This window comes from Nannospalax galili, unplaced genomic scaffold, assembly GCF_000622305.1.
Source record: "Nannospalax galili isolate Female #2095 unplaced genomic scaffold, S.galili_v1.0 scaffold612, whole genome shotgun sequence".
Classification (NCBI taxonomy): Eukaryota; Metazoa; Chordata; class Mammalia; order Rodentia; family Spalacidae; genus Nannospalax; species Nannospalax galili.
Window position 1 is genome coordinate 2,631,904 of NW_008333388.1, and position 19,638 is coordinate 2,651,541.

General features: G+C 43.6%; 1 protein-coding gene and 1 pseudogene across 4 annotated transcripts in view; both read right to left on the reverse strand.

Moving 5' to 3' along the window:
• Positions 1-3,878: 3,878 nt before the first annotated feature.
• Fzd3 (frizzled class receptor 3) overlaps positions 3,879-19,638 on the reverse strand; it is an 88,964-nt gene continuing 73,204 nt past the window's right edge. The window contains exon 7 of one of the 4 annotated variants that reach the window (XM_029561126.1): positions 3,879-4,008. In XM_029561126.1, coding sequence (XP_029416986.1) covers positions 3,951-4,008 — 58 coding nt within the window. In that variant the 3' untranslated portion in view covers positions 3,879-3,950. Of the gene's footprint in view, positions 4,009-14,879; positions 15,018-19,638 lie in introns of those variants that run through there. The other 3 variants (XM_029561124.1, XM_008828124.3, XM_029561125.1) reach the window with 3 other exon arrangements.
• On the reverse strand, positions 14,478-14,577 carry LOC115069454 (annotated as a pseudogene).

The window sequence follows — 19,638 nt, forward strand, 5'->3', positions numbered from 1 at the left end:
CGTTTATCCCTATCTTCCTTCTTTAATTTCTCTTTTTGTGTGTTCTTTAAATTCACTGAATTCTTTTTATCATGTGTATAATTGTTCTTTAGAGTTCCATGTCCTGCATTATCTCTAGGGGGTTCTCACTGTACTCCTCTAGAGGGCTATTGGTATTTGGTGGGGATATGTTATTTTGGTTTTTCATGTTATTATTTTTTCTCTGTGATTTTGACATGTGAATTTCTTTTATAGTTTCTGATTCTTGTGTGAGACTCAGGCCTTCAAGTTTAGGTCTGCTTCTTTTTGTGAACTTCATGTGTCTTTGTGGTTTACTTTTTGGGCATGAAAAGCTGGTTCATCTAAACTTCTGGTTCTCTCTTTTGATTTTATATTGGAGTGGCTGGGTTGCTTTTTTCTTTAGGAGTTCCCACAGAGGCCCATTCCTGGATCCCTCCAGGAATGATTTTGGCCTCAGGAATTTGAGGGTTGGACTGGCCTGGGAGCCTGGCCCAGGAAAGATGCTGGTCTAGGGCAGTGGGTGGCCTTGCCACCCAGAGATGCAAAGGCACATGGGGCAGGAAGAGGCCCCAAGGACTCCTGGGGACTGCACTAAGGAGCTGGGTTGGTCTGGATGCAAAGGATCAGGAAGAGGAAAGGTCAGCCCCTGTGTCCCTGAAAGAGGCTGGCGGGTGGTACAAGCCCAGGCAAGCAGAGGGAGGTGAGGGCGGGGCAGGCCCAGAAGCAGTGCTCGTGGGGCCCAGAGAAGGCACTAAGTTGGTCTGGATGAAAAGGATCAGGAAGCAGTATTGGTTCCCCAGGTGACTGGGGCCCCAAAACAAGGAATGGGGCAGGACCCAATCTAGGAGGAGTGAATGGGGCTGGGAGAGTCAGGGTGTGGAGGGCGTGATGGACTTACCCCAGAGAGAGGCCTGAGGGTAGGAGAGAGGCCTGCGGAGGGTAGCTCTGACTGGCCTGGAACTCTCTATGTAGACCAGGCTGGCCTTGAATACACAGAACTCCTCCTACCTCTGCCTCCTGAGTGCTGGGATTAGAGATGTGCACCACCATGCCTGGCTCTTTTATTTTTAAAGACTTATTTTATTTTATTTTTAATATTTTATTATTTTTATTTTATGTGTATGCATGTATTGCCTGCATGTAGGTAGGTGCACCCATGTTGTGCAATGCCCTCGGAGGTCAGAAGAGGATGTGCGAGCCCCTGGAACTGGAGTTATGGATGGTTGTTAGCTGCCATGTGGATGCTGGGAATTGAACCCAGGTCCCCGAACCTGGGTCTTCTGCAAGAACAACCAGTGTTCTTAACCATTGAGCCATCTCTCCAGCCCCAAGACTTAATTTTATTTATTTATTTATTAGTTATTTATTTTTTGGTCTTTTTGAGACAGGGTCTCCCTGTAGCCCCAGCTGTCTTGGAACTTACTATGTAGACCAGGCTGGCCTTGAACTCACAGAGATCTGCCTGCCTCTGCCTCCCAAGTACTGGGACTACAGGCATGCACCACCATGCCTGGCTTATTTTTTATTTTTAAAAATTGTGTGTATAGCTGGGCATGGTGGCGCATACCTTTAATCCCAGCACTTGGGAGGCAGAGGCAGGTGGATCTCTGAGAGTTCAAGGCCAGCCTGGTCTACACAGTGAGTTCCAGGTCAGCTGGGGCTACAGGGAGATCCTGTCTCAAAAAGACCAAAAAAAAAAATTGTGTGTATAGACGTGTGCGCATGTAAATGCAGGTGCCCACACAGGACAGAGGCTTTGGATCCCCTGGAGCTAGAGTTACAGGCAGTTGTGTGCCATTGGATGTGGGAGCTTAGAATTGAAATCTGGTCCTCTTTTTGAGACAGGGTTTTCCTGTAGCCCCAACTGGTCTGGAACTCTCTAGGTAGACCAGTCTCGAATAGGTTACCTCTCTCCACCTCCAGAGTGCTGGGATGAAAGGAATATGTCAGCATGCCTGGCCTCACGTAGGAAGCACTCTTAACCATGGAGCCATCTCCATGCACCTCTCATGTCCTTGAGTTCCCTTAAAAGAAAATTCCTTGTTCCTCCATGGGCATTTCTACTGGCACTGTGTCAGTCATCAGTCACTTCCTTTGCAGTAGACACGGCTAGGGAGAGTGAAGGAAGCCGGAGCTGAAGGGAGTGACAACAATGACCACATTCTCGGACCAAGAACCAAGTAATTAGAATACCAAAGAAAGGGGGGGGGCACGGGAGGGAGGACAGAAAAGGCAGGATTCCCTGTTCCCTGCTCAGTCTGTCCTAGGCCAATCAAGGTGATCTGGTTGTATCAGGCACTTTTCTGTTGCTATGATAGAAACACCATGACCAAGAGAACTTATAAAAGGAAGAGTTTATTTGAGCTTACGGTTCCAGGGGAATTAGAGTCTGTCATGGTGGGGAGGTGTGGTGGCAGAGGTGGCTGGAACAGAAAGAAGAGTGATCACATCGTCAGGAAGGCACAGGAAGCAGAGAGCAACTCAAGATCCACCAAAGCTTATGAACTCTGTAAGCCCACCCCCAGTGACATGCTTCCTCCAGCATGGCCATACCTTCTAAGACCTCCCAAAACAGGGCCACCAACTGGGGACAAAAATGTACAAATACTTGGAGCCTATGGGGGACATTCTCATTCAAATGACCACAGTGGTCTAAAACTCAAGTGGCATCAAGACACTGCCCCAGGTTCAAACATCCTCAGGCTGCAGCACGGTCTCTGCTTTACAATGCCCATCTTTATCTCCTCCACTTAGAAACACTGATGCTGATCTATGAATGAGCCCATGCTGATAAGCTAATGGGGAAGGACGGAAAACAACCTTTCTCAGGTGGAGAGAGGCATTGTATCTGCACCTCTTATCTAAGAGCGGGATTCTAAACTATTAGTCTCACTACAATTGAGAACTTCAATATAATCGATTCCTGAGCATCTACTAGTCTAGAGCCCGAGCCTTGTACCGTGCTTCCAGCGCACCCTGCCCCAACATTTCTTACTTTTTAAAATTTTTTTAATTTTCTGGGTTCACTTTAAACCAGTCTGTTCTGGTATGCTTCTAATAATATCAGAATTGCCAAGTGTTAGCCAGTGTGCAGACCCTTACTTTTCATATGCTGTGCCCAATTTGACAGCATTGCAACTGTCATGATGAATGTCAGTTTGGGGCGATATGGCATAGTATTCTATTTCAGATTTCCTTAAAGCTGGGCAGTTGTTGGTGAGGATGACCAATCTGGCCTTGTCCTGACTGATCATGTTCAGAGTCTGCTTGCACCCTAGCATACACTTTCCACTTTTCATAACAAGATGGAGCCTAGATTGACTCCAGAGACTTTTTCGTGTTCATTGCGGCCACCATCTTCCCACCTTAGTTGCAGAACCCCCACCCCCAATCAAGGGAAGCCACCGAGATGGCCAGGGAGCAAGGAAAAAAGCCTCGCCTCTTGTTGCACCCACAGCTACTCACTACTTGGCGCTCTCTCCTTTGCTCACTGGAGACTGTAGCACCTAGTGCCACTTTTTTCTGCAAAGCAGCTCCTGCCCCGTCCTCAGCACCTCAGGGTCTACAGAGATAGTCCCGTGAGGCCACAGCCTTGGTTGCCTCACAAGCTCGTCTTCCATGACTATCTCCTCTGCTCCACCTTGGCCAGCCCCTCTCACATTTGTACCCTGGACCTACCATCTCTAGAAACTAGATCTAAATTCAAATAATCACACACTTCATAACATGGGGACAGTGGGCCCTACAGGGGTGATGGCAGGGGTTTTCAGAGTGAAGCAGGAAGGTCATTAAGAAAGGAGTCTGTGGAGAAGTTGGCAGCTAAGGCACTAGGAAAAAGTAAAAAGGAACCAGGAAAATACAGTATACTTGCCAGGTAGCATTAAAGCCCTGTCTGAAATCAGCAATGTTGAAGTTCGTCAGCCAAAATGGGTGGGATTTCTCCGTCTGTGTCAGGGACATGGGTACTCAGGCCTCTGCGCTTCTTTCAGAGAGATTCGCCCAGGTAAGCTGTTGATTAAAATGATTATATATATTTTTATGGGAGGATTGTGGAGGTTGTTGTTAAGACATTTTATTTTTTGTGTCTGAATGTCTTGTCTGCATGTATGTAAGTGCACCATGTGCCTGCAAAGCCAGAAGAGGGTGTTAGAACCTGTGGAACTGGAGTTTTAGACAGTTATGCGGTGCCATGTGGGTACTGGAAACTGAACCTCAGCCCTTTGCAAGAGCAGCAAGTGCTCTTAACTGTTGAGCCATCTCTCCAGTCCAAGAATAGGTTTTTGAGGTAGGGTCTCATATCGCTCAGGCTAGATTCAGACTCACTGTGTAGCCAAGGGTGGCTTTGAACTCTTGATCCTTCTGCCTCCACCTCTCAAGTCCTGAGATTATAAGCATGCACCTTAACACCTGGGCTTTATTAAACATCTTATGCTAATTTTAAGTTGATTTGTAATTTGGTGAAATTGTGGGTTTTTTTACAGATCCTTCAGCCCATTTATTTTCAAAATATCATTTGAACTTAAACATATGAATAGACTTTATCCCTAGTGCTACTCATTTCAGAGCCCAGACATCTCCCTAGCATAACCAGCAGCTCTTCCATGGCCCCGGTGATAGTGATTTATAATTACTATTGAAACCTGTGGTCGTCTGCTGTGGCTGCTCTCCTCCGGCTATGGCCGCTCTCCTGCTCTCTTAGTTCCTCCGATCAGTCGTCTGGTCTGGACCCCAGGGCTGGTGAGGAGACTGTGTCAGCGGAGCCGCATTCAGACACAGGAGACCAGGTTCAGTGATGCAGGTCTGGTTTATTGCAGGAAGGCAAAAGCTTATATAGGGGTAGTGGTCCAATCACAGCACGGCAAGTAGGATACCTTATTAGCATAACAGACTTAGAAGTAGTTTAAAGGTGAGGTATCCAATGTGGTGATTAGAGACTGGTGAGCTCTAGGCATTAGTCTCATGATCTGCCAATGGGAGCAAAATGTCACAAGGCATTCCTTGTGGCTCCAGCAGTCGGGCCGTTGCCTCAGGCCTGCTGTATGGCTGTCAATAAGACTTTCACCCTAGGCTCAAGCCTGTCTCCCACAGAAACCCACCTCTGAGGGTGTCTATGACAGTTTCCAGAGAGGAAAACCGAGGAGGAAAACGCCATCCTGAATGTGGGTAGCATCATCTCATGGGCTGGGGTCCTTTGTATTAAAGGAGAAAGTAAGTTGAGCACCAGCGTTCATCTCTCTCTGCTTCCTGACTGAATACAATGTAGCCAGCTGCCTAGAGCACTCCTGCCACCATGACTTCCCCACCATGGACTGTAGTCTCAACTGGTGAGCCCAAAACAAACCCTTTCTTCTTTAAGTTGCTTTTGTCAGGATTTTGTCCCTGCAATAAGACAAGTACCTAATCCACCTCTCAAGTCCTGTGCTTCTGACTCCCTTGTGTCTTGGCAGTCCTGGGCCTGTGCTAGCTTCAATCAGGATCTGGTGTCCCAAGGCAGTCCTTTGCTTACTGGTCCTGCTGGCAGATGATGACATGGGGATCTTGCTCCTCCTTGGCAGACTGTCTTCATTCTCCTTCTTGGGAAACATGGTCCTTCCCCCATTCTTCAGTCTCTTCTCATCTTCAAACTTCTAAATGTTGGAGTGTCCAAGAAAGAGTTTCTGGACTCTTCCTCTTATACCTCATGGTTTAAATACCATCTATATATGGATGTAGCCCACATTGCTATCTCTAGCTCTGACCTCCTTCTCAACACTTAGACACAAACGTATCTTCCCACTTGGATGTCTCATAGACATCTCACATTCGGCGTGACCAAACACGGAGCTCTGGACAGTTTAACGCAAGCCTTTCCATCCCAGTGATGGGAAGTTCCACTCTGTTTTTCAAGCCCCCAATTTACCAACCTTGACTCCCTTTTGTTTCATATTCTGCATTCATTTTGCCAGCAAATTCTATCCAATTATACTTTCAAAAGACATCCAGAACCTGTCTACTTTTCACCATGTCCATTAATACCACTGTGCCCTGCCTGTGTTATTGCAACAGACTTCAAATTGGCCTCTTTGCTTGAGTCTATGTAATTTACTCCTGTAACAGCCCAGCATGGTCCAGTTAAGATATAAGTCAACTGGGGCTGAGGAAGCAGCTGAAGTTGGTGATCCCTTCAGTGCTGGGACTGAGGGACCAGTCAGGAGCACGGTGACCAGCAACCTGGGAGACTGATTATATACAATGGCATGAGTAAACACACTGAAGATAGTAGAAGCTGTCTCTTGCTGTCTGAGAAGAGGTAACACAGGAGGGGAAAAACTACAGTAACTGGATGGTATTGGATCAGACCTGGAGACATTGTGAAAATAGTTTAGATGGACGATGGATGAAGAGATAAAGTGGATTGGTATGCATTGTGGGCATATGCGTCTACATGGATTTCCTAGCTCTGTCCGTAAAGAACATGGAACAGTTACTTGTGAATATCAAGGAAAACTGCAAGAACCTGTGTGTTGGTTTCTAAGATTTTATTTCATAAGGTTATTGTACGGAAACGTCATGTTGTTTACATTCACTAGCTAATGAATGTTTGGATTGTTTCCACTTTCAGTTATTATGAACATTTGCCATGTTTTAGCTGTGAACATTCATATGCAGGTGTGTGTGTGTGTGTGTGTGTGTGTGTGTGTGTGTGTGTGTTTCCTAAATATGGCGTTGTTATACACAGATAAAAGCAGTTTTTTCTTGCTTTCATTTTAAGTGTATAGTTCAGTTCATCCAGTTCATTCACATTTTTTTGTGCAGCTGTCACCATCATCCACGGACAGAATTCCTTCAATAGTCTAACCGGGGATTTCCTAAATATGGCGTTGTTATACACAGATAAAAGCAGTTTTTTCTTGCTTTCATTTTAAGTGTATAGTTCAGTTCATCCAGTTCATTCACATTTTTTTGTGCAGCTGTCACCATCATCCACGGACAGAATTCCTTCAATAGTCTAACCGTGTCACCACTGAACGCTCTCTTCCCCTGACCTCTGGACTCCTGGCCAGCACCATTCTATCTCTACGAATGTGACCGCTCTGAAGTGCTTCAGATGGGTGGGATCATACAGTGTGATTTTCTCGACATAGCATCTCACTGCATCACCCAGGCTTGTCTCAACCTCCTGGGCTGACGCAATCCTGTAGCTTCAGTCTCTTGGGTAGCTGGAAGTACAGGTGTGCGCCAGGCCCAGCTAGAGTTTGTTCTGTGACTAGCTTACTTCACTTTAGTGTGTCTTCAAGGTTCATCCACATTTGCAGCATTTGTCTGAACTTCCTTTTAAGGCTAAGACTCCACTGTACCCATACCCCGCGTATCCATTTACCTATCAGTAGACACTTGGCTTGCTTCTCCACCTGGCCACAGTGAACAGGGCTACTGTGAACTTGACTGTGCAAAGGTCTGCTCAGGTCCTTGCTTTCAGCTTTTTGGGGGGTATATGCCCAGAAATGACATTGCTGGGTCATATGGGAACGCTACATTTACTATTTTGAGAAACCACTACACTGTTTTTCATAGCAGCCTCATAACTTTACATTTTTGCCAGCAGTGTGCCAGGGTTCCAATTTCTGCACATCTCCCCCACCACATTTTCTGTTTGGCTGACATTAGCTATCCTAGTATATGTAAAATGATGCTGCATGATGGTTTGGATTTGCATTGTCCCCAATGATTAGGGATAGTGAACATCTTCTCATGTATTGGCTGTATGTGTCCTGTCCTGAGAGAAATGTCTATTCAAGTCCTTTACCCATGTTTGAGTTTTGTTGTTGTTGTTATTTTTGGAAGTTTTCTGTATAGAGAGACTATATTCTGGATAGTAATTTTTGTATCAGATATATAATCTGTAAATGTTTTCCTATCCCACGAAGTGCCTTTAGACTCTTTAGAGAGTGTTTGATTTTAAAAATCGCATTATTTTCAAATTCATTAGGATACAGAACACACAAAGCTTATTCTGAGACAGGTCTCATTATATAGCTCAGGCTGGCCTCAAAATTGTGCCCCTCCTGCCTCAGATCCCTGAGTGCTGGGATTAGAACGTATGTCCCCAGACTTGGCTCAGAGATTCTTCTTTATACTCATCTGCTTTTTAACCATAGATCTGAAATCAAATGTATTAAATGCTCACCCTCAGTCCTTTGCCAAATTTTCCCTAATTATTTTTTGGTGAATGAAACTTAACCTCTGGTAGATGCCTCAATACATCTTGAGGGCCTTATGTCCTTCATTCCTGTGTTTGAGGATTTCATCCTAAAGCTTTGATACTTGAAAGACATCTTAACTGCATATACAACCTTTTTTCTTAGAAATGACGTGATTTACCTTTGTATTGCATATTGCATTTGAGAAGTCCGAGGCTGCTTGCTCATTTTCTTTCTCTGAGAGGTTTTTGCATTTCATATATATTCATATATATTTAATCTTTATTGGGTATGCATGTGTGTGTGTATGTGCAGTGGCACACATGTGAGAGTCAGAAGATAACTTTGTGTTGTTTCTCTCTTCCAACTTTACCTGGGTTCTCAGGATCAAACTCAGGCTGCTAGGCTTGTGAGGCAGGCAACTATACCCACTGTGTCATCTCACTGGCCTAGTTTTTCCTATATATTTAAGGTCTAATAGTGTTATCAGTTGCTTTAGTTAGCCAAACACCCTGGACTTGGCAGCTTAACACAACAATTTATTTTATTATTTTATGTGCATGAGTGTTTTGCTTGAATGTATGTAAGTGCACCCATGTCACGAAAAGCCTGCAGAGGCCAGAAGAGGGTGTCAGAGTCTCTGAAACTGGAGTTACAGATAATCTTTAGCGGCCATGTGGGTGTTAAGAATCAAACCCCGGGATGTGAGGGCAATCTGGCTGCGACATCTGTCACCTCATTGATCACCAGGGTTGATTCAGCTGATCTGGCTGGCTAGGCGGGTGTCCCCATCCTCCTTCAGTGCTCCTCGTGCATCCCTCCTGAAGCTGTGCGCTCAGTTGAAGAGGACAACCTTCCCTGATAGAGGAGGACTGGTCTCGGTCAAGGGTATATGAGTAGCTGCACTCCCCTGCTAGAACCTCCAAACAAGCTCTGGGGAATCAAACCTGGGTCCTCTGCAAGAGCAGCCAGTGCTCTTAACCACTGAGCCATCTCTCCAGCCAACACAATTTTAAAACATTTTAAATTTATTATCTGAATCTGTTACACATGTATAGAATGTACCTTGATCGTATCTATCCCAAGTCCCACTGCCACTCCTCTGGCATACCTCCCCCCCCAATAATTTCACCTCCCATCATCTCCTCCTTCTTCCTCCTGTGTTTTAACCCACTGAATCCAATGAGTGCTGCCTGTATGCGTGGGGGTGTGGAGCCATCCACCAGAGGATGATTCTGCACTGTGAGCCCACCTCAGAAGGGAAATTCCTCGTCCCTGTGGAGACACTCATGTGTTTATTGCATTTGCTAGGGAGGCCAGAACAGCTGAGGGCTCGTGCTTCCAAGTAGGAGCATTCCATGGGACAAGGCTAGTGCATTATTACCAAGTGTCTACTTGCATTGCGCTTATTACCCTATGGCCAGAGACGTTCTTACACCAGGCCCAGGGTCAGTGTGGGAGGGGTTACACATGTTCACCAGCTGATTCACTGGGGGTGCTGCCAGAACATGTCTCGGAGATTATCAAAGTCAGATTTTTCAATCCTAGTGGCACTTTCAATAGGTAGATTGAGTCTTACGTGTGGATAATGATCCATCATAGTTTTTCCCAGATGTGTGGTTTTCATTTTCAGGCTGCAGGGACAGGATTTTCATTTCCTGTTCTGTTTTTTTTTTTTTTTTTTTTTTTTTTTTCTTGCAGTAGGTTTATGGAGGTAAAGATGCCTTACATCTGTGCATTTCAGGGACAGGGTTGGTTGGCTGAGGCACACTTTCTCTGATAGTGTAAAGTGTGTTTTTTTAGTAGGCAGCTTTTGTAAAGTAGTACAGGGTAGAGTTCTGTGTCCTTTGACATTTTTCTTTCATCATGAAAGATGTTTAACATCCTTTCTTGACTCTCAGCTTTATTTACTACATAGTTCTTGGGGAAAACTTTTTTTTTTTTTTTTTTTTAAGACGGGGTCTCATTTTGTAGCTCAGGCTGGCCTGAAACCCCCTGGGCAACTCAGGTTAGCCTTAAACTCATTTCCTTTTTCCCCCCCGATGCCTCTTGCCTCAATACGAGGCATCATTTACTTCATCCTGAAGAAGTCGAGGAAATGACTTGGGATTTGTGATGTGTTTTTATTTTCTTTTTCCTTTTTTTAAGACAGGGTCTCACTATGTAGCTCAGGCTGGCCTGTAACTCACTGTGCAACTCAGGTTAGCCTTAAACTCATATCCTCTTTACCCCCAGATGACTGCTGCCTCAAATTGCACATCTGCTTTTGACCTTACCTCCCAATTTGACAAAGCCCTTTTCTAGCATTTTCACACTTACAGTGGACTCTGATTTTAGCTCAATACATCTTTTTCTTGTGGTTGTTTTCCTGGACCCTCTGGTTCGGTTGAGCTTGGTAGTGAGGGCTCAACAGAAAAGTTTTCTGTAGAACACTGTTCACTCTTCTATGTCAAGTGTTTGTCTCTTGTTATCCTAAAGGTGGGATATGTATGACTATTCTTCCAGTCAAAAGAATAAAAAGGGGACATATGGAGGGGTTTGGAGAAGGTGGCCTCAGGTACCTTCGCTGTTCAGATACGTATTTTAGTTCTCATCAAAAGCTGGTTTTGCTGGTGTATGATTCTTGGTTGGTTGTTTTTCTCTCAGTAAAGAAGACATATTCCTGTCTTCTAGCTTTCACTGTGGCTGCAGAGAAATCAGCCTTCAGTGTCACTGCTGCTCCTTTGTGACTGATCTGTCTGTTGTGGCTGCTCAGGGCCCCCTCTGGTGTTCTTTACTTTTTCTATAAGCTGAGGTGTAGTATAAAAAGATTACCTGGGCACCTGAGAGATGGCTCAGTGAGTGGAAGCACTCGCTGAGCCAGCCTGAGAACCTAAATTTGAGCCCCAGAATCCACATGAAAAGATGGATGCAGTGGTGTGCATTTCTAACCACAGCACTCCTAAGGTGAGATGGATGTACTCTGCAGAACAAGATGGAAGACACATATGTGCTCACATATGCACACGTGGACGCATACACACCACCTGGGCTGGGATGGAGCTCAGTGGGTAGAACATGGACTCAGCATGTGAGTTGCTGGGGTTTGAGCCCTAGCAACACACATACACAAGATTTCTTGTGCCCACTTGCTCTTCTGCTTTCTTTCCACAAACAGAGCAATACAAGACCTTCGACTAAAGTCCAAGGACATGCGGCCACCCAATCTTGGACTTCTAGCTTCTAGAATTGTGTGCTAAATAAACTTTTTTATAAATTACCCAGTCTCAAGGTTGGGGATTTAGCTCAGTGGTAAAGTGCTTGCCTAGCAAGCGTAAGGCCCTGGGTTTGGTCCTCAGCTCCGGGGGGGGAAAAAAAAGACAAAATAAATTACCCAGTCTCAAGTGTCTTCTTAAAGCAACAGGAAACAGCCCCAGACACCATATTCCCAGAAACTAATGTAGTCAATAAATGCTGGTTTACTGTCTCGCCTCTCATTCTCTAATGCTCTCTGTACTCATTCCTCATGGAGAAGTAACGTCTTCCATGTGTTTCCACCGTCCTTGGGATAAAGCACTACAGTGTGAGCTTTGAAAGAGTAGAAACAGTGCCATTTTCTTCTTCAACTGGTCTTACTATCTGCTGGAGGAAGCAGGTAAGTAAATAAGCAGTGAATGAATGGATGGATGTTACTGAATGGTCACAGCAACTTGAAACATTTTCTAAAATAACTTTCATCCATAGAGAAGAAAAATAACGTGACCTCTGACTCTAGAACGTATTGAAACCATGACAGCTACTAAAATCAGCTTCTGCTTGATTATGTCTTGTTTCTGCGAACTCCTATCAATGCACAAGATAAGGAGGATTTTTAGATTAAAGGATTCTGTTTGCTCGCTTGAGCACCTCCGGATCTGCTAATTAATCTTAATGGTATAGCAATGGCTCCGGAAAGAAACCAGTTTCCAGCAGCCACATGGCCTTGGAGATTTTCAGAAAAGCTTATCCTCTCACTGGGACTTATCTATGGCAAGGGCTCATTTGGACTGAACACAACTGATGGCTGAGGGGCACGTGCATCATCCCTGTCCTGGGGACTGTTACCAACAGTTCCTTTAAACTGGACAACTGTGCCCAATATGTTGTCAGAGAACTACTTTTTTCCTTCTGGCCCCTGGACATATGGGAAACCAGAAGCTGCCTACAGATTTAGTACATGAATTTATTTTCCATATTTAGCAAACATGTTTCTAACAAGTCTGGTGTCAAAAAATTCCTAAAATATATATGATTTGTTAATTCCCTTTATGTAAAGTGTTTGAATGCTTCCAGGATATTTATTATTACACACAGTTCATCGACGAGTATCTGCGGGATGATGAAGACTACCCAGCAGTCCCATAGGACGTTAGACTTGAGCTGTCCACAAAGAGGCAGGGAAAAGAACTCAGTGTTGTCTTCAGCTGCAGAGCAGATGATTCATGCAGTGCTTTAGCCAAAACCTTTCCATGTCCAAATATTTTTAAATATTTTAAGTGTCTGATGGGGAAAGGGTGTTCATTTTTTAAAATTGGTGTTTTCTCATATAATTCTTTTTTGAGTACACTGCTCAGCAGTACCCAGAAACCAGTATCAGAGCTGTGTTCCCGAAACTGTTCCAGGACTTGGCATACTTAAAAATCTCAGAAAGGCCCGACCTGCTCTTGGAGTGGCTTTGCTGATGGAAATGAAGTTGATAAAAATGCACATTTGATTAGATGAAGTGAGGAAAACGAGCAGCTTTAGAGGAGGAAGGGTATACAGGGCTGAAGGAATATGGAATAAATGGAAAGAAAATGCAAATTGCGATCTGACGAAGGGAGGCTGGCCGCTCTTGCTGAATCCTATTGCCTACCACCATCCTGTCAACAGCCAGCTTCAGGGCAACTGGCCAACTCTCAGAACTGTTCGATTTTTAATGGATTCCTTGGGCCATTTCCCATTACTTATTTGCTTGCTGCCTACAGTTTGCAAGCAGTATGAGATTCAGTAGAACCATCGCTATTGCTACTGTAACAATTTACCCAAGACACAGATCCAGGACATGTTTGTTAATCTGTAGTTCTATATATGGGGATCTCACTGGCCTCACTTTAAGATGTCAGTAGTTCCTGCCTGGAGCCCGGAGGGGAGGATTACTTCCTTTGCTCCTTCTTGGTGGTTGGCAGGTTAGTTCCCTGCAGTTACAGGGCTCAGATCTGTGTCTTCTTGAATGTCACCCATAAGCTACTCCTGGGCTTGAGAGGCTGCTGCATTCCTCAGTGCAAGGCTTCCTCCCTCGGCTGCTCTTAGCTGCTGAGCCATCTCTCCAGCCCTGAATTTAGCAATTTTCCAAGTGGGCTTTGGGGTGTGAGAATTCATCTGATTCAAGGGCTGCTGCAGTAAGGTGAAGGTAGGAAAGGCCAGGCCTAGTCAGTGGGATTCAGGCCGTCTGCTTTCCCTGTGAACAAATGTCTGCTTGTATCTGTTTCCCGTATAGAGCTTACAGACACCATTTTATTTGATGAACAGATCCCACAGCTAAAAACCACTGGTCTAGCCCAATATTTGCACTTTTCAGAGAAGAAACAGTGTGCATGTGTACCTGTGTGGTCCAGCACGCATGTGATTAATACTCAGTCTGATAGTGATCAGTCTTTGCTACGTTAACCAACAATCAACACAATTCCCTGCAAAGCCAAACCTCCCCATTTTTCTTCAAATGTGAACATCTTAAATTTAGCAAACAAAATACAATAATTTAGGCTATTTTTCCATCTTAATTTTTTTGTTGTTTAAAAGTCAAATTCACTCACATTGACAAACAGTTTTGAGAACGAATACATGTACCTATGTATGCTCATCGTACACAGGGTGAGATCCTTCAATCATTGGATGGAGACAGTAATTAACAATAAACAATATAGTGTACAATGAATCCTTCTAGAGATGGGTGTCTAGTTGTGTGGATATTCATAACTAGTTATTTTGGAGGGGAACAACTAGAGTTTCAGGGGATGTTCTGGGTATACTGGAGGCCAGGATGTTTTGCTGGCAGAAAGGACTTGGAGGAAGCAGGCTACCTTTTCTTCAAATATCTATAAAGTCTTCCTGTGAAATAATTAGTATTTGTAGAACAGTACACAATACGAAGCCTTTTATCACAAGGAGAGCCACTAGAAATGGAACAGAAGGCCTTGCAGAGTAGCAGGCTACTCACTACTGAAATCCTTCAAGCTGAATTTAAGAAATGGTTTTGAAGTTTTACATTGGGAGGGAGTTGGACTTCATGATTTCTTCTTTATAACAGAATATTTCAGAAATTTACATGTTACCCTTGGGCAGGAACCATGCTAATCTCTCTACTGTTCCAATTTTAGTATGTGTTGCTGAATCAAGCATGAACCTTACAACTTCTTACTGTGTAGCCCCAGCTGGCCTGGAACTTGGCAGGCAGACAAGGCTGGCCTGGAGCTCAGAGACACACCTGCCACCACCTCCAAAATGCTGGGGTTGGACTTCATGATTTAAAAAACGTATTTTTATTTTATGTGTATGAGTGCGCTGCCTGCATGAATGTAAGTGCATGTGTCATGCAATGTCCACAGAGGTCAGAGGGCATCAGATCCCCTGGAACTGAAGTTAGGGATGGTTGTTAGCCACCATGTGGGTGCTGGGAATAGAACCTGGGTCCTCTGAAAGAATAGCCAGTGCTCTTAAACCACTGAGCCATCCCTTGAGCTCCAGAGTATGATTTTTAAGGTCTCTTCTGCATGATCCAGGCAAGATGCATACCAGTACTATGAATAGCACCTTAGAAGATTCCTGGTCTTCCTGCGTCTGAAAAAGAAAAACACCTCACCTGAGAATTAATTTTCTTATGTAGGATTTCTTTTGAGAAAACAGATCGAGAGATGTATTTGTCAACCAGTATCTGGGCCTCTATTATGTGCCCCATAGCATTATACAGAAGATATATCAATAAACAGAGATGGACCTTGTCTATGTTGATGAAAAAAAATGAGAGGAAATAATATGACATAGGATAGTGTCATATAAATCACACTGGGAAGTTTTCATGTGCTGTTTGCACTTGTTGAGCACAGAGTCCAGGAGCAAGGCAGGCCTCCCTGTCTCAGACTTGAGCATGATTGATTATTCTCTAAAACTTCATCTTGGGTCAGCCCAGCTCCCTGGCTCTGTAACAGAGAGAAAGGAAGCAGCAAGCAGCTGAGGGCATTAAATACAGCACGTCCTGGAGACTGGCTGGCTGCAGAGCCCTTTCCAACAGAGGTCATTACTGTTTATCTCATTATAAAAATGCCTGCAGTGGGAAGTGAACTGGGCGCTCACCTGTGGAGAGACTGCTCTGCTCTACCCGCAAGTCTCCCTGGCAGGGACTCCAGCAAGCTCGCTTGAGCAGGGCTTCCCTAGCCCGCCGCTCCTGGATGTTGGAAGCACCCAGGCTGGTGCTCTCTCTCTGCTACTTACTATTTGTTCTTTTACTTTTTTTGTTACATGCTTAATAAATTCACTCATTTGGAACCAAAAGTATGGTTACCACAAATCATTTCCCCACAGAACAGAGAGTATGCATTTAAATAGTTCTATTTCCCAGTTTGACATAAGAAATTATATTCAATCATTTACTAAGGACAGAAAAGAGAACAAATTATTTAATTTTATTAAAAAATTTCAATTTATAACCAAAATATACAACCACTACATTTAAAATTAGTTTTTACACTCACAGTTAAAGTGCTAAGAAAAAACATTTACAAAAACTAACATCAGTCTACTGTAAACAAAATAAATCTACAACAGCAGAGAGAAAGTCCATCCAGCCACTGTGAAGGCACAGGCCAGGCTCTGCCCGGGCACCGGCCCCACACAGGCCAGGCTCTGCCCGGGCACCGGCCCCACACAGATCCACACAGGCCAGGCTCTGCCCAGGTACCGGCCCCACACAGGCCAGGCTCTGCCCAGGCACCGGCCCCACACAGATCCCAACAGCAACCTCAACTCACTGGAAATGAACAAGTTTAGCCAACACAGGAAAACGATAAATGAACAACAAATGCCACAAAATACAAGTCTTCATCAAAAACACTTTCTAACTAGATGTTCATATGATAAGAATTTAGAATCACCTCAGCAATCTCATTCAGAATGGTGTTAAAACTAAATTGCTAAGTAACGATTATTTAGAAATGTTTTCAGAATAGTGAAAAAGGAGTATTTTCCTACTATTAGATCTCTTGAAAAACTGTTGATAACAGTAAAATGGGAAAGACATTTCTGAACAAGAATGGACGGTATTCACCTGTGAATTTCTTAGCAGTGAGCAATGTATGCCAATACTGATGTGTCTTTTAATGCAAATTTCTCATTAAGCAAGATTAAATACTACAGTCAGTAACAATTTAATATGAATTGGTTAAAGCAATTTTCCTTCTTCATAACACCTGAGGTGGGTCATAATTTGGACACACTGATTAGAACAAGAGGACAAAAGGGAGGTGGGCAGTTTTCAACTTAGCATTTGAGGACTAGAGCAGATAACGTGTGCAGTCAGCAGGGCTCAGGACAGCATTACCAGAGAACAAGGAGACCAGACATTCCTGAGAGCAAAGTAGCTTCAACTAGCATAAGAGCGTATCAAAAACCAAGACACCCCGCCTCACCGAGTGTCCAGAGTGCTATGTACTAACTCTGCTTTGTTAGCTGTTATCTTTATTATTCACAACATGGGGAAACTCAGAACATTTAGTCTGAGTTTGAAACAATTTATAACCTTTTAGATCACAAAACTGGGGGGTTCCTACACAGGAGTTTCATACTTTTACATGTGTTGTTATACTCATAACACTTTGATTCTCATAACCAGAAATGTAGGTATAAAAATCTTTAGATAAAATTTTGTGGAAAATTTGTTAATTATATGACATTTTGGATTCATTATTTTGGAATACCTACCAGGAGGAAATGCTGGAGGGGGGTTGCCTCTAAATGTTATTTATAGATTATTCCCCTTTCACAATATGACAATATTTCAGCCTATAAAAGCTTGAAAATCAACCACAGAGTTAATGAAAGGCTTATGTATCTTAAGTGTTCCCAAAGGTAGTTGCTTCAAATTGATTAAATATCTTTGAAAATGGGGGAATTTTGCAACAAGATAAAGCAGAATATTTTTGGAGATGAATTAAAGAGTTTATACAGCCTCTTTCCAAAGCCTCTGACAGGTAAGAAGGAAGAGCTTGAATGAGAAGCTAGTATCTGTTCCAGAAAGATCTTTTTGTTTGGTTGTTTCTTGAATATATATTATGATAACAATAGTCATCTGTGACTCCCTAAACCAGCAATTTCACATGTTTAGAAGAACATTTCCCAGCTAGCCAGAACCTCTGGGCCTGTCAAGAGAGAATGGTTGATCTACAAGGAGAGTTGTCTGCTGAGACAAGAAAGTAAGAGAAAACAAAACAAAAACAAGACTCAAAAGCCAGTGCAGGGGCTGGAGAGATGGCTCAGTGGTTAAGAACACTGGTTGTTCTTGCAGAGGACCTGGGTTCAAATCCCAGCATCCACATGGCCACTAACCAGTGTCTGTAACTCCAGTCCCAGAGGATCCGACAGCCTCTTCTGTCCTCTGCGGGCATTGCACAACACGGGTGCACTTACCTACATGCAGGCAATACATACAAACATGTTAAAAAAAAAAGACAAAGCCAGCGCATTAAATGAATATGGGCTTTAGATATTATAGAAAATGAAATAATGACTAATAAGTACAGGTACATCTCCATTTCAATAATCCTCCAAATTGACCATCAGATTGAAATATCAAAAAGTCTTTTTAAAAACAGGGTCATGCTAGGCAGCCCAGGTTGGCCTTGAACTCATGGCAATCCTCTGGCCTTAACCTCAAATGCTGGGATTTCAGACGTAGATCATCATGTTGGGCTTGAAAAAAAGTTAATTCTGAAAAAGTGGCTTCTAGTGCTCTTACAAAGAGTAGAACAAGTCAGTGGGATGCCTGGGTCGTCAGCGAGCTTTCCTTTTGGAGGTTGGGGGGAGCAGCACGGCCACTGTTGTTAAAGGGATCACAATGAAGGGAGGGTCCCAAGTACTGACGTCCCTCTAGATGTGTATGTTTTTAAACGCCAACAAGAAAATATAACAGGAACAAATTTTGGCAGTTGAAAACAAAAGCAGAAAAGTTGTTTGTGACTGGTAACAGGGCTGGGGTTACAGTGCAGAGGTGGGGTGCCTGCACAGTGTGTCAAAAGCCCATGCAATCTCCAGTATCACAAAATAGAAAAAAAAGTTGGTGCTAAAAACATGAAAGGCTGGGGCCTGGCACAGTGGCACACACCTTTAATCCCTGCACTGGGGAAGCAGAGGCAGGTGGATATTTGTGAGATTGAGGCCAGCCTGGTCTACATACTGAGTTCCAGGCCAGCTGGGGCTACAAGGAGACCCTGTTTCAAAAAACAAAAAAACAAAAAAACTGACCAACCAACCAAAAGCATGAAAAGCCAGGCACGGTGGTGGGTGGCTCATGCCGGCACTCAGGAGGCTCGGGTGGGAGGACAGAGTCCTAGGCCAGCCTGGGCTACATGACGAGTTCAAGGACAGTACAAGGGTATAGGCAAGACCTTGTCTCCAAAGGCCAAGGCCTGGGAGCCAGAGTATTTGCCTAGTGTAGGCCCTGGGTTCAATTTCTGGTACCAGGGGTAAATGAAAGCAAAACATGAAAAATATCCTCAAACAGGATGATTCTGGAGAAATCAGAACATTATAAAAAGAAAAGTAATAAAAAATTCAGATTTATTCTAATTCACAGCTAAGAAAGAAATAATCCCTGACAGTGAGAACTTCCAGATTGTTACTGCCTTCCTCTCTTTCTCTTGCTGTCTTTCTCTCTTGGATTTTTTTTTTTTTTTTTTTTTTTTGAGGAGCTTTTTAAAATTGTTATTTGCCTTCTTTTTATAGGGAGAATGGAAAGGAATTAGGCTAGCCTTTCCTTTTGACTCTACTTCCAATTTTAGTTATTTAAAATTAACTCTCTTGCCTGAGCACTCATGGCACAAAGCCTCCAAACTGAACTATTAAAATCTCATCTATTCATTGTATTATTATTTAAAGCAAATAGATTAGAAATGAAGGACCCAGATTAGATTTTTCATTCTAGACGCTTTAACCATGGCTTTTTTTAATTGCAAGTGTTGGGGTGCCTTTGAAAAAGTATGTTTCTTAATTCTCTGATTTCCCTTTACATGTATGCTAAGGACACTTGCCTATAATATGTTATTCCCATTTATCATTAGCCGTCTTCCCAAGAAGCAGTTCAGTAATACATGCTCATAGCTTGTGACCTTGTGTGTGGCATAGCTTCCCATTAAGTGTAAATTTGTGTTTTCAAGCCTACCGAGGACGAAGTGGTAAGACTAAAGCCTTC